The sequence below is a fragment of the Thamnophis sirtalis genome, unplaced genomic scaffold (assembly GCF_051295495.1).
Source record: "Thamnophis sirtalis isolate CommonGarterSnake01/CBP01778 unplaced genomic scaffold, rThaSir2_p1.2 scaffold_3, whole genome shotgun sequence".
Taxonomy (NCBI): Eukaryota; Metazoa; Chordata; class Lepidosauria; order Squamata; family Natricidae; genus Thamnophis; species Thamnophis sirtalis.
In genome coordinates this window covers 102,162,858-102,178,372 of record NW_028261383.1, presented here as the reverse complement: position 1 = coordinate 102,178,372, position 15,515 = coordinate 102,162,858, and the positions used below count along the sequence as shown (strand labels likewise).

General features: G+C 36.7%; 1 protein-coding gene and 1 long non-coding RNA gene across 3 annotated transcripts; one reads left to right on the top strand and one right to left on the bottom strand.

Moving 5' to 3' along the window:
* Positions 1–1,159: 1,159 nt before the first annotated feature.
* LOC106542119 (uncharacterized) lies at positions 1,160–4,575 on the bottom strand. Of its 2 annotated transcripts, none has more exons than XR_001313025.2 (3): positions 4,404–4,575; positions 3,346–3,397; positions 1,160–2,293 (listed from the first exon to the last, which is right to left on the bottom strand). It is a non-coding gene; the product is annotated as an uncharacterized LOC106542119 (long non-coding RNA). The 2 variants fall into 2 exon arrangements; XR_015695970.1 differs by having other exon boundaries at positions 3,350–3,397; positions 4,404–4,561.
* A 51-nt stretch (positions 4,576–4,626) lies between these two features.
* On the top strand, positions 4,627–13,839 carry BNIP1 (BCL2 interacting protein 1). The gene is made up of 6 exons (XM_014057767.2): positions 4,627–4,753; positions 5,478–5,570; positions 7,091–7,182; positions 8,371–8,472; positions 9,661–9,779; positions 11,395–13,839. Exons 1-6 carry the CDS (start codon positions 4,670–4,672, stop codon positions 11,589–11,591), a joined length of 687 nt encoding a protein of 228 aa, XP_013913242.2. The 5' UTR covers positions 4,627–4,669; the 3' UTR covers positions 11,592–13,839.
* The last annotated feature ends 1,676 nt before the right edge of the window (positions 13,840–15,515 follow it).

Sequence of the window (15,515 nt, the reverse complement as noted above, 5' to 3'; positions counted from 1 at the left end):
GTTCATTTCCATTGAAAGCATGCTCTTGCTAAAAAATTGTCAGTCTGAAACTGAGTGCCACACTTCTATTTTTTGAATGGCTATGATGAACTACTTGCTCTGTACCATGTATGGTTCTTGTCCTTTATCCACTTACTCCATTGACAGATTATGATGTGGCTTTATATTGTGCCTTACTTGTATATTAGAACCAAGTTTATTTTTCATTCCCCAGGATTCCTTAAACCCTTTTAGAAGCAAACAACAATTAAAATATAATAAAGGAACTTCAAATAGATCTGATTTAAAATTATATTAATAGTTTGTACTGGCATAGAGTGACCAATTTTTAGTGGTCTTGGAAAATAGGGTTTTTATAATAATTCCACTATATCTCTTAACAACAGCTTCTCTGTCTCTTTTATTGAGTAAATCTTGGTATTTAATTTTCTGGGGCTCAGTACTAGTCTTTGGACTAATTGAGAACTAGTTCTTTCATGCTACTGTGGCATCAGTGCAAACAGTGAAACTGTTGTAGGACTTGGGCAAAGATATACATACTTCAGTAGTCTGGTAATTTATTTTTAAATTTAAGTTGAAATGTACTGGAGAAAGAGCAAAAACTTCTATAATAGATTAAAGGTCTCTTAAACTTAAAAGCAACAGACATTTCTCAAATACCGTACTGTCAGTGTGAGTTTCACTTAAGTCTGTACCACTTTTCTGATGTTTGCCTTTGTTAATAAATCTGCTTGTTTATTCACAAATGTCAATAACTGATGTATGGTTTCTCTTACGTAAGTCTTATAAATATGACTAGTTTTAAAGCATTAATATTCTCCTACTTGTTTTTCATGGGTTTTCTTACAAGTTGCCTTCAGCACAAATAGCAGCCAGTCGGTTCCTTGATATTTAGCAGTCTTCCTGTTGAATTCTGTTGAGGCGCAGTCACAAGACATTGTACAAACCTTTAGGCTTTGAGGCCTGAATTTCACTCCTGTCTACTCAAGTTGTTTGTTTGTTTTTTAAGTAAGGCTTTAGGTGTAAAATCATGTATTTTAAGTCTGCTATCAGATGGAAAGTTCTATTTTGTATAACTGAAAACTGCACTAAAATGCAGTGTCTTCAGCTTTTTCTTTTGTTTTTATCTGAAGGATTGAGCAAATTATATTTCAGTCAATTACTAATCCAATTTCTTTAATAAATCATGACATGTAAGGGCATTACACAATAATACTTAGGTTATTTCCAGAGTAAACTGAATGCTTTGACAAATGGCACTTTAGCATATACTTCCTTCAAAGCATTCTAACTTGATTGGATCTCAGAGGTATTTACTGTTTAATTTTCCTCCATTATTTTGGGTGATACGAGTGTTCATGCAGTGAAATGCTTAGCCTCTTAAGATGTTAGGAACTTCCATAAGAATATACTGGTCACTCCCTAATCCTAAGCAAACATGCTTTAAATATCCCATTTTACATGGAATTTACTACACTATTGCATATAGGTCTGTAGCCTTAACTTTTTCTAAAATAGAAAGTTTGACCCTAAATTAAATCTAAGTATGTTATATTTAAGTCAACTGATCTTCTAGTCTACCATTTTATCAGGAACTAACTCCAGTGCTATAAAGATCATCCCGATCATCACAATGTTTTGAATTGTTTCTTGGTATCAAGCTTCTAATCTAGTACGGTCAGGTACTGTTGATATTTTTTGTGTATTAAACAAAAATATATTTCTTTTAAACATGATTATAAAAGATGTTAAATATCTATTGCTTAAGAGTTAAAAGTACATTATTTTGATTTCCCGTTGATTTCATTGGATCTGCCTTAAGCTCGGATTCAAACATTTGTGCTAGCCATGAAAGTTTAAATATGGAAAGACTGAAATTATTTCTAACTTCAAAAACGTTTTTAAAAAATCATTTCTAGCTTCTAAAAATAATGGAAATTTCTACTGCTGCAGTACTGTTCACCGATGCAAAAGAATACCACATTTAGCATTGGTTGCTGTAGTATATTCTACAAATTAAGTTGCCCTTTCTAAAATATACTGAAAATTAAGGCTGCAGTCTTAGGCATTCTTACTTGGAAGTAGGTTTCACTGTATTATGGGATGCCTCTGTAAACCTGTTTAAGATTGGGGAGCAATGTAGTATATGCAAACATGCAAAGTTTTTGAAAGGTAAAATAGTACATTAAAAATTATTGTGACCTTCCTCTACCAGATGATGTTTGTAATGCTGTTAATGTTCTGTGGTCCATTTCCAGCTGGAGCTCAGAGATATGTATTGAAGGTCTTGTCTCTGTTTAGAAAAAAAATATCCTGTTCAAAGCATGATCTGTTTGCAACTTTTATAATGTTTAATGTTGTGTATTTTTTCCTTTTTTTAAAAACAAAGACACAATTAAAATATTGGTTTGGTTTTTTTCCTGTCATCCTTGAGCCCAAGCATTTCTATTCACATACAAACTCATCAATGTATGCAACAACCTTTGTAATTGAAAATAAATTGTGAAGAGAAGTTCTGACATTGTGGTACGTTTAGTGTTTATGTTTGTGATTTTTTACCCATAGATTACTGTCACAAAAACACCAGGATTATTTTCCCCCTTAGTATCCTTAATATATCTGTATTAAATAGTTGACCTTCTTATGAACATATATTGCTTACACAGATGCACGCGCACACACACACACAGTCAAAAAGAGACATTCTGAATATATTTTGGTACATTGCATGTATCACCTACTTTGTGGGATGTGGGCAGCTTTGTGTTGATTTACAATCTGGATTAGAGATCCTATCTTTCATAGAAGAGCATGAGTGAACTTAAAAACTGGTCTTTAGTTCCACATTATAAACCAAAGTATGTCAGAAGTGACTGATATTTTCTTTACTGTGAGTCAAGCATGCTGCATGTGATGAGTTAGGATTAGACTACACTCTTTCTTACTAAAAGTGTTATGTTGACCAGTGCCATAATTGGCAATTGTGAGAATGGGTATCTACTAACTAGACCACCTCATAGAAATATCAAACTATTATAGATTATGCATAGTAATTCATGACTTATGCAGTCCCATACAACATTTAGTAAACCAAATTTAGGGGGAAATTTAGTCAGGTAACATGAATCAATAAATGGGAACAAGATGCAGAATACAATTAAAGTTTTGGGGCTATTTGGTGATCCCTGAAAGAAGGATGACTCATATGCTTGATTTAGGTAAAGATTTATTCATACATATTATGATGGGAGGGAATCTTAGTTAATAAAATAAAAATATAAAACAAACATTAAACAGACTGTAGCAGAAACTATTGGTAATAGCCTTGAAGAAAACAAACTCTACCTGCCTGATGAGCTGACGTGACTCCCAAGCTGATGAAAATCACTTATCTGCTCTGAGGATAAAAATAAAGTATGCAGGTGTAAGGAAACGAAGAATAAATATGTGGGTATTTATAATATAACCCTGTTTTGCTATTTTTTATTACAAGAAAACCAATCTTGTTGTATTTAAGTACAATGACAATAAAGATTATACTTATAAATTAATTAAATGCGGAGTATAATTGAAAACCTGTATATTCTGCTGTTTCTAGCCATATGTCTTTTTCTTTTTTGAAGGAGTGCCTGATATTTGATGAAATATGGAATATTTAGAGGCTTGTTTTAACTTCAATAGTTTCTTAGAATACTATTTTAATGGGCAAAAAGTATTTTGTAAGTGGGTGATGATGGAATAGTTTTACCCATTTTTCTCATCTCATGTCTTCAACTTCTTTGGCTTATTTTTTTTAACATAACTTTGCTTATCACAAAAAGGGAAAGCACAAAGGGTATCTAAATGCATCAGTAGCCAAAAACAACCACCAAAAGAAATAAACCCTATCATTAACCTAAAGAATGTAATTCTGTAGGATATAATTATAACAGTAATGAAAACGACAAATAAGATGAACCTATATTATATGTTAGTCTATTCTATATCAAGTCTGACTGAGTAAAACATTTCAAAACTTCAGAAATTATCACGTAACGCTATTTATTTAGGCTTTCTGTAAAGAGGATATCTTAAAAGTGTAAGAGCCCATTAAATAATTTCAAACTAATGGCTCATTCGATGCAATTTCCGCAGCAATCCTGCAGTCGAGTTCTCCTTTCCTATCTAGGATGACTTCATCTGGATAAACTGGGGAATTAGCCTAACTTTCTGCAAAAAAAACCAAAAAAGCACATACTCAAATATCGAGTTTTTCTCTGTTTGGAGGACAGCAATAATAATGGTACAAATATAAACCCCAATAAATAACATTACGTTATAGTCAGATAAAAGGCGCTAGGGCAAGGGAAATCTGAATTAACAGTCGTTTCCAAGTAATTCCGGCACCGCAATCTTAAACGTACTGTAGTAGACGCTGTTCTCCTGACTGCAAAGACTCCGGTAAGCGAGGCTGTCGGGAAAAACGTGGCAGAATTCGAGACACAAGAAATTCCTCTTTTCGTCCAGCACCTCCGCAGCTGGAAAACCTGGGGGGCGGATGTTTCGTGAGAAAGGAATACGTCATGCCTACGCCAGCCAATGACTTCACTTTGTGGACGTCCGATCTAGAAGTCCTCTCGCGTTCCGAATTGGCTTGGCTTCCTTCTCGCTCGCCGTAGTTATCCCCAAGATGGCGGCGGCCGGTGACGTGCCGGTCCGGGTTTGCAATCAGGAGATTGTCAAATTCGACCTGGAGATTAAAGCTGCCGTACAGGTATCGTTCCCGCCGCCGTTGTTCAACCATTCATGGTGTGATCGCTGGGCATTTTATTTATAAGCCCGTAACTGCCCGTTTCTCTTTATCAATGGTCGACCCTCCGGTACAGGTTGGTTCAACTGCATCCTCCAGCCAGCCTTGTATTAGCTGGGCGGGTCAGTTTGGCTCAACTTAATGAAGATTTGTGCTGTTATCAATGTTGCAGGTCACTTGTCCGTTTTGGCGGCCCCAGATTTGGCCAACTGCTTCTTTGAACGCTGTAATTTGTCAGCTGTTTGTTTTTCCTACTCTGATGGGTGATGGTAATTTCATCTGGCATCCCCCCTTCAAATGGTTATGTTTTTTTAAAAAATAAATAAATACTTGAACTTACAGTATCCCATTGATATATCATCCAGCCTTCCTTCCTGAAATTGCTGCATTTTGAGGGTGTGTGTGTGTGTGTGTGTGTGTGTTCCAAGAGAACATCAGTGCAAAAAGTGTTTGTTGTGTTGGTTAAATTTAAGTTTTTGTCTTCTCCCTGGGAATTCACAGTGATTTAAATTACACTCCTTCCTCTTACTGTATTCCCACAACAAACAACTCTGGGTAATAGGCTGAGTTGAGAGGGTGACTAGTTCAAAGTCACCCAGTAGAATTCCATGGTTGAGGATGGACTAGAATCCATATATTAAGAATCTTTCCAGTCCTACGCTGACATTAGAATTTTCTTATTTTTCAGGATATCCGGGATTGTACAGGGCCTGTAAGTGCGCTTGCAGAATTGAATGCCAAAGTAAAAGAAAAATTCCAGCATGTACGACTCAGAATACAAGTGAGAAATATTGACAAAATACTAGTGATGTTTTGAAAATAAACTCATAGATGTTTTTACTAGCTTTCAGCTCTCACAGGTTTGCACTCACCTGCATGTAGTTCCTTGTTGCTTGAACGCTAAGCTGTTGTAAAAGTGTTTTTAAGGTGTTTAACATTCTTGTATTTATATCTGTCAGCAATGGTCAATAGAGCCAAGGTGGCGCAGTGGTTAAATGCAGCACTGCAGGCTACTGCTAGATCAGCAGGTCAGCGGTTCAAATCTCACCGGCTCAGGGTTGACTCAGCCTTCCATCCTTCCGAGGTGGGTAAAATGAGGACCCAGATTGTTGGGGGCAATATGCTGACTCTCTGTAAACCGCTTAGAGAGGCCTGAAAGGCCTATGAAGCGGTATATAAGTCTACTGCTATTGCTATTGCTATGCTCAAAGACACAAGTTACACAGCTTTGATTCACTAGAGCTCATAGTAGAAATGTTGAAAATGTCATGAATTTATTTTACTGCTCTTTCAGTTATGTGCATTTGAAAATCTTATAATGCCTAATGCTGAATATCTCTTAGATATGATCTATGCATTACTATATTACTATAATATAATATAAAAGGATAATTCATAGTCTCAATATGTTAAAGACATATGATGTAGTGGATAAACAACTTGAAAAACAGTTGTAGAGAAGGAAGAGTGGAAATTTCAAAGAATAAACAAATTTACCTCAAACATACTTAGAATTGATGTAAGATGTTCCAATGTTGGAACATTACTATTAGTTGCTGATTTCTTTTTTTAAAAAAACATTCTGGAAATCTAACCGAATGTTGGCTCTTTTTTCATATGTAGAGACAATGTTGTAAAGTCCAACAATACTGAACAATGATTTAATCAATTAAAATACAGTAACAAAAGTAGTTCTACTGGGGGGGAGGGGCAGGGATGGGAAAAGTTAATGTCTTTTAATTAGAGGAACATCATGTGGAATCTGGTTTTGCTAGTAATCGTTTTCCATTGGGAATGTGTATATATTTTCTTCATATCAGCTGGTTCTGCATCAGAATTGTCATGTCAGTTCACCTTCAACTGCATAAAATATGGCCTTTAGTTTTATTCTATTTACTAAGTAAGCAAGTTGGCTTACCCTCCAAACTCTACTAAAGGACACCAGGTGTTCTGTTCATGCTCTGTAAATAATCTAAGAATCAAAGATGTGTACTGACTTGTTTCCTGGATAAGATAAGGAGAGAGATTACAACATTCTATGGCTCTTGATTGTTGGTATAAAGGTGGACTATTCCATCTAGATATTCAAAAGGTGATTCAAACTGCACACTACTACTAAGAGGGATGTTATAGGTCCTTCATTTGAAAGTTGGTAAATAGCAACACTGAAAAATTTTGACAGCCCTAATGTATCACATTTTATTTGCAACCAAGGCATTTTGTATTTGTGCATTTACTAGCATATTTCCTTTTTGTACATAGAAGTGTTCATAAATAATTTGGGTTTATGGTTCTTTTTAGGAACTTGAACAGATGGCTAAGGAGCAAGATAAAGAATCAGAAAAACAAGTATTACTCCAAGAAGTAGAGAACCATAAAAAGCAAATGCTCAGGTCAGTTAAAAATTTCAGGTTACCAAGATCAATGATGTAATACGTCTTATTAACTGGCCTGCAGAATAGGACGTTGGGAATATAGGAAGCCCTGAAGTTATCCCTCACCCAAGATTTGATTGATTGTATATTTCAGTTCTATACTTCACTTTTTGTAAGCAACTCCCTACTTCTTTTTAAATTAATCAAAGCCCTTAATTAACCATTAGTGGTTATTATGCAAGAAGGTAATCGCCTGCCTTCAATGACTTTTTACTTTTCTTCTGTACTCCCAGATTTACTCAAAAAGCTTCTTCAACCCTGCAGAGCAGATTTGGAAGGCATGGATAGGAAGGAGGAGTTCAGTTGGACACAATCCAAGAAGGACTCATGAGGGGGGAAAAGTTTTAAAAGTAAATAATACCTTGTGCATGTTTGTTCAGGGGAACAATCTCTGCTCTGTTGCCTTACACATAGCAATTTATCAATTAAACATCAAGGTAAAATTCAGCTCTGTAAAATGAGATGAAATGATGGGATTGGAGAACCGCTTGAAGTAATAATGGACCAGAACAGTTTTTGTTGGTTTGTTGGTTTGTCTCTCTGTCAAGTATCCTAGTGTTCCTTTCTCAGATAAATAAAGGATGTGGCTTTCAAGTTTAAAAGTACAGGTTTATGATAACAGGACTGACTTTTGTTTTTAGCTGGTACTCAACCTGTTATGCATAGGGATCTCTAGAAAGCAGTATCTAAACATCTCCATTAAATTTAGTGGGCTTTCTTCCTTTTTTTCATGGAAAAAAATAATTCCCTACAATACTCTGTTATTACAATTAGCTATGACTTTCAATCAGTTGATGGAAAATAATAGTTTGATCCAGGCCATCCATCCAGTGCTAGAAACATCATCATAAAGATTGCCAAATGTTTGGATAATAGTCATTGATTTTGGTAAGTATCAAGATACTTTCACTGTTAAACAGACCACTAAGGAACACTATTTATGTGGTGATAAGATATAAAGAAATAGGAAAATAAATGTACAATATAGTTTTTAATATAACAGGAATGTTAAATGTAAAATATAACATTTTATAAAATTTATAAAATGTTAATTAAGCCAATGGCAAATTGAATGCTTTAGTTTTATGGATTCAGATATCTCTGGAACTTTGTATGTCATACAAAGGTGTGTATTAATAATTTCAGCAATCAGACTGCCTGGCGTAAGGCAAACCTAGCTTGCAAAATTGCAATTGACAATTCTGAGAAAGATGAATTGCTGCGAGGAGGAGATCCTTTACGACAAAGGTATGTAATTATTCTTTTTCATTTTTATCAAAAATTGGCACAGAAATTCCCAACCTCCTGCTAAATACCATTTCAGAAATTCATTCATGTGAACCATTATACATCAATGTTGTTCTCATTTGCAATGAGTTTTGTGAGATGCTGCTGGGAAGCCAGACAACCGAAGTTCTCTCTTGCTGATTTCAGCCCCTGCACTTAATAAGAAAGTTAAATGATTGTGCAGTATTAAGAATGACTTTACATTGGCTTGAATACATTTGGGCTAATTTATAAAGTATTCTTGAATATTAAATTGTTGATCAGTAGTAATAGGAATAAGTAGGCACGGCTTTTTTGCTCTTAAAGAGTTTACCTGAAAAGGGTCTGTCCCAAAAGCAGAATTTTGATATGCAGAAGGTACAAGGTATTTGCAATCAGTCCCCAGAAATAAGAGGGAGTCTGTGCAAAAATCTTGCTTGGATTTTGGGATAGTTCTTTTTCAGCCAGCCCTCAGAAACCAGAGGGAGCCCTCCTATCAGGTGGCAGAGGCATGCAACATTTCCTGCTGGGGAAATAATTCCCCTATTGACATGCTGGGGAAGCCAGCAGAGAAGATTGCAAATGGCGATCAGATGATTACAATCATGCGACCATGGGGATGCCGAAGTGACCATAACTTCAGGCATGTGTCATAACACCATCCATTCAGCACCTTCAAAGTTTCAAATGGTGGCTGAACAAATGGACATTAAGTGAGGATTATAACATTTGTAATTAACTTTCTAGTCAAGCTACACTATATTGCCAAAAGTATTTGCTCACCCATCCACATAATCAGAAGCAGTTGTGAGCGAATACATTTGGCAGTATAGTGTATATAATGTTGCAAAGGGAAGATCCTGGATTCTTGCAGTAGTAGCTAATATTTGTTCATTATTATGGATTCAGTTAACATTTATTACATCTCATTAATGCAGAAACCACATAGCTTAGAATCATAATCTAGACTGAATAATTGAACAAAATATCTTAGCAGAATGGAGTGGCAAATTATCTGCATCATCCCAGGGATATAATTTAAAGCATGTTTGCAATTGTACTGGAATGCAATTGTGATGCCATTTTTTATATGGTTCTCCTGAAAGAAGAAACTAGAAAGGAATATAATTTGAAGCTCCATGTTAGATTTCTTTTTCTCTTCTCTTTTAGAAAGTCTACTAAGGAAAGTCTGGCAGAAGGGGCAAGTAACATCACAGAGAGCCTGATGGGAATTAGCAGAATGATGTCTCAGCAGGTTCAGCAGAGTGAGGAAACCATGCAATCTCTAGGTAATTAAATAATCTGGATTTAAATTCAAGATGGACAGTTGGTCTTCAGATGCAACAGGTTCTTTCCACCCCATCCCTATATCCTCTCCAGAGCCATTGACCTTTACTTATTTATATGGTGCTTTGATGAGAGGAAGAAACAAGGAGAATTAGGCCTTGTGTACCTTCCTCTCACTGGAGATGTTTATGAATTCAGCTTTCTATGTGGGAGAATCATTGCCACTTTCTCATTAAGGCCTAAGTAATCTGTCACGTATAGGAATATTTGATCAAGAATTAAAGAAATAATGTCATTTGGTGCAACCAAGAGGTACTGAGAAGATGTATTTTTAGTCTGTCAGATTCAAGCATTTCTTTTCTTGGCAATTGAATTTTTAAAGTCGCTTGGTTTAAATAGAAATGAATGCTTCTGCACCAGAGACAAATTCTTTGTGTGTCTAATCACACTTGTCCAAATAAAGTCTCCTCTCCTCTCTTCAATTCCATTCCATCAAGCACAGTACTGGAGAGAAAAATGCCTTGCCCTTAGATTTAAGGGCAAGTTGCCTTTCCATTTAAGTGATTCACACCTTTCTCCCCCCCCCCTAATTTTATCTGTTATTTTAATACCTTGGTTTATGATGATGACCTCAAAAGAAGGCAGCACCTAGTCTATCTTGCTAATTCCAAAGAGAATTGGACCTGACTAGCACTTGGATGGGAGACCACCTGAAAATCTCAGAGGTGGAAAATGCATATTACAAGGAATGTGTATAGCACAAAGCAGACTGACTGTACAAATATTATTTCTGTGGACTACTTGCTCACTTTCCTTAGAGTCCTTAGGTTCCCTTTGAGATTATTTAAATATGCTGTAATCCATTTTGGGGTTGGGGAATCAGATTTGGATTTGCCATTGGGTATACTAGGAAATGATTGTCTGGTTAATGCTTTGTCATTTTGTTTTGTGATAAAGAGTTATGTGTGTGTACATCCAGTTTTCACCTCCTAACAGTGGCAACTAGGAGAAAAAGTATTTTTATTTGCTTCAACAGAAGATGTTAGGAATTAAGCTAACTGTCATGTGCTTTGGAAAACTCTGTGGTTTTATTGAGCAAACTCTTCCACTATATGTTTATGTTAGCTCTTTCCCTCTTAGTTTTTAACTGTAGGCCTAAAAGACTTAATGCTTTTATCTGATTTTAGATGGATCAGATTGCTTTAACTAAATGCTTATGAATGTTTATACATTGCTGTTTTAATTATTTACATCTGCCTTTTTAAAGTGTTTGTGAACAGCCTTAAGGGAGAGTATGGTCTGTTGGGATGCAGAGTTTGGCTGAGGTGAAAGTTTTAATGGTTCTGGAACTTGAGCCAACTCTGATCTCAGTCTTTTATGAATGGGCCTCTTTAAGAAGGTAGCATATCAATCAGCTGGTCATCAGATAACAAGAGAGCCATTTGAATTGATTTCATCTGGCTCCAGATTTAAAAACATGAAGCTTTAAGCCAATTTACCCAGTGAACAGATGTGGTATGTTTTCTTTCACGGGACACAATAAGATCCTTCCACAATATAGGATTTTGCTCGATGCTTTGGGAACAATCCACTGAAATGTACATTTTTATCTTTCAGTTAGTTCTTCGCGAACTATCTTGGATGCCAATGAGGAGTTTAAGTCCATGTCTGGAACAATTCAGCTGGGGCGAAAGCTTATTACAAAGTATAACCGCAGAGAGCTGACTGATAAATTGCTCATCTTTCTTGCCCTTGCCTTGTTTTTGGCCACTGTGCTTTACATCTTGAAGAAAAGACTATTTCCATTTTTGTGATCATTTTAGGTGAAAGGAAGAAGAATGACTGTGGGGAAAAAAAGAAAGGCAGTATATTGCAAAAAGGCTCCTGACAGAAGAAACTTCCATTAGGCAAAACTTTACATTGAACTAGTGAGCCAAATGAGCAGCAGGTTAGAACAAGAGGAAAAAGTGCTTGTTTGCTCTGAGGCTGGAAGGCTGTACCACTTGTCATATTCTATGAGACATATTCCTACATCCCTCATCTTTGGCCATTTCTACCCCCCTTTCTCAGTTCAGTACAGAACTGAGAGAACTAAAAGAATACTAATAAACATGTATATATATATTGTATATTATACCTTTGGTAAAGTAGATGTGAATGCCAGTACTGTGAAAATCTTACAAATTAAAGGAAGCAAGGTGTATAAGAAGCCTTCTTACTGGTTCTTTTTGAATGATAAAAAAATGACCATTTCCTCAGATTATCTCCAGAAAAAGCAATGAGGCAAATCTCCAAATGCCTTTTTAGTTGATGGGTCTATATTATTCATTTATAGGTTTCTCTTGCCAGTATTATTTAGATAGATTTCTTCGCTTCATCCCAGATTCTAGTTCTCCCCTATGTAGGGAATGATTACATTGGATGACTGGGCCAATTAATCTCTCTCAGATCTAGATTACTTCCAGGTAATCAAAATAAATTCTCTATCAATTGTACTGGACCAGTGCACTAGATTATACCCATGGCCTTCGCGAAGAGGACTTCATCCTGCACTGGATTGATTCAGCTTGATTGTAATACACTAAATGTTTGTTATTGTATTGAAGTGAAAAAAATGGTACAGTAAATATGTTTTCCTCATTTCTACTGTAAATAGAGGTGGATAGAGGGCAGATGAAAAAGATCACTGTTCATGATTATAGACCAAGTATATTTTAGTTTATAAGCCACTTTTGAAATCTTTTATCTATAAACTGTCCAGAGTCGCTCTATGAGTGAGATCCAAATTTAAGAAATAATTAAATCTTGCCAAGAAAACTCCAGGGAGTTGGACTGGTAATTGCCAGGACTCAACACTGACTGGAAGCCCTGTGTGTGCACACTTAGCCGTGCGTGCACAAACACACACATTGAGACTGTGGTTTTGTGTGTATGCCACAAGATGGCACTGAAGGACCATATTTCTAAAAATAACGGACTGTTCTTTAATTTGCAGCTTTGAATAGGCAACTATTCAAAATAATAGTGTTGCCTTAAAGCATAAAATGCTAGACAGAGGGGAGTCAGAGAAGCAAACTGCACTTAAAAAGAAATTACTGATCGAGCTCTAGTATATTTTGCACTAATGCTTATATTTGTCTTTAGTTCTCTTATTAAATTAATATTTATTTCAATCTTAACAAGCAAAAGAACTATATAAACATTGTTATAGGTTTGCATGTGATACGACTAGATTATTTTTTTTATTATTATGTTTAAAAACCAACTTCTGAAAGAGTTCTCTGGCATACTGTAAGAGTGTAAAATATGCTGTGAGTGTGTAGAATTCAGTTGAGATCCCAACATACAGATAAACCTCAGTGGAGATAGGATGCGCTACAATCTAAGGCAGTGTTTCTCAATGTTGGCGACTTTAAGTCCTGTGGACTTCAACTCCCAGAATCCCCCAGCCAGCTGTGCTGGGAATTCTGGGAGTTGAAGTCCACAGGACTTAAAGTCGCCAACGTTGAGAAACACTGGTCTAAGGTCTTATGCAATTGTGTGGCTGACAGCCCCCTACTTTGTGGTGTGGCCCAAAACATCCAGTAAATTGACCCATGCTGAGAGGCTGGTTTTCTTTAAAAACCCATAATAATAGTGGTCCAATTGATAAACTGCAGTCTAGTTTTCATCAATTGGATTAGCCACTTTAACCACAAATGCCTATATGTCAAATCTGGGAGACATTTTCTTTGACTAAAGAACTTTTTCCAAGACGCTGGCTTTCAATTCCATTCTATAATTTATGAAATTGAACATCATCAACAAAAGAAAGCAGAGCAAGGAGGCCATGACTAAAAACAGTTGAGCAGGAGGCTCAAAGGACCTCTCCACCTGCACACCTGCAGTGAGCCCTGGCAATGCGCTGAAACCAAAAATCTTACTTAATGAAAGCACAGTTGACTAATTCAACTATATCGGTTCTGTTGGTTTTATTTGGCTATCTCTGTGATTAATTAGTAAGTTCTCTCCTTTTGTTTGTATATTTCTCATTATCCAATAAATTCTATTTTTATGCCTATATATTTTGCTGCTTTGACTTAATAAGTTGATTGCTTATTAAAATCTCCATGTGCAAGCAGTTATGGAACTACTACTTGTATTTCATGAATGGTACAACATTTAGTAACAGTTGTTACTTGAGGATTTGGAGGGAATGGTCCAAAAACGTTTCTGTTTTACTTTTCTTAAAACTGATCCAAAGGGAGAAATCCTTGGTAAAAGGGCTAAGGGCGCTGGGTGATTTTAAGTTGGAAATACAGAGGTTTATTTTATTTTTATGAAATGCTGCTTCTTTTAACTGGCGATGTCACCAGAGTAGTTTCAGAGTTGGGTGGCCTTGAAATATCACCAATACATAAAATTAGTGGACTAAAATTTCAGTGAAAGAATCAGGACTCCACAGATAAATAAGAATGTATCAAGACCACAGGTTTGGCCTATTAGTGCGTTTTACTGGAAATCCTTCTCAAAGGATGAATGCTAGTGAGATTCTAAATTATTTCTCAGCCTAGTTTGTAACATATCAGTAATACTAAATGAAGGATGAAAATTTGATTCTCCAGATTTTGTTGAATTGCAGCTTTCACTGCCCCACCAGCATGGCCAATCGGCGGTCTGATTGTTCACAGTTTGCCAAGTTTGAGAAACCACCAAACAACGTAAGCAAAGAGAAAGGGCGGGGAGGGGGGAATCTGCAGTGCTGACATGAGTTGAGGTAGGGAGAATGTGCTTACGGCGGAGAAATGCTTTCCACATTAAGAAACTTCTCCCAAATGGCTGGATGAATTCACTGCTGGAGTGTTTCTAAAAATGCCATCCCCAGATGCATGCAGTGGCTGTCGCCTGCCAAGTGGCGCAGCCATGTATGCCAGCTGGGAGAGGAATGGGCATGGCTGGCTGGAATCCATCTGGGTTGAGAATAGCCAATCTCCAGATGCAAGCCTGCTTATAAGTAAACATAGCTCCTGTCTAGAGCAGAGCCAGAGGCCAGGTGGGCCACCACCAAACTACCATTTGCCAAGATTATTGAGAGAGAGAAACATCTCCAGATGATTTGCCAAAACCTATGCATATTTTACAAGCAATGTGAAATTATTTTTTATTTTTTCTATTTAGATTTAAACACAATAGTACATACCCATTTTGGAGTTTGCTTAGAGTGATTTCTTTTACAGTTTGATCCCATGACCCGACAAAAGGGCGAACGACAAAACTGTGCCTGACTAAACCGCGTCGCTAAAACCACGACGTCATCAGCGCGGCAACAACAGCACGGAGACAGAAGGGCGCTTTACAACAGCACGTCGGCAGAAAGCCGATTTAACTTAAGGGTTATGTTTAGCGTTATGTTTAGGGTTAGGTTTAGGGTTGGGTTTAGGGTTAGGTTTAGCGTTACGTTTAGGGTTAGGGTTAGGTTTAGCGTTACGTTTAGCGTTAGGGTTAGCGTTAGGGTTAGTTCTACAGTGCGCTTCTGTCGCCACGCTGTTGTTGGCGCAATTCAGCACTTATTCGTCGGAGCACTTTAGAACACGCGGTTTTGTCACTGCGGTTTAGTCAGGCGCGGTTTTGTCGTTCGCCCTTTTGTCGGTGAACCGTTTGATCCCATTCTCATTCATGGAAAAGGGAAGATCTCAGACAATGTTCATTCTGTTTTCCAGGGAATTTTGACCAGATCAATAGACAGTTCTGCCTATTAC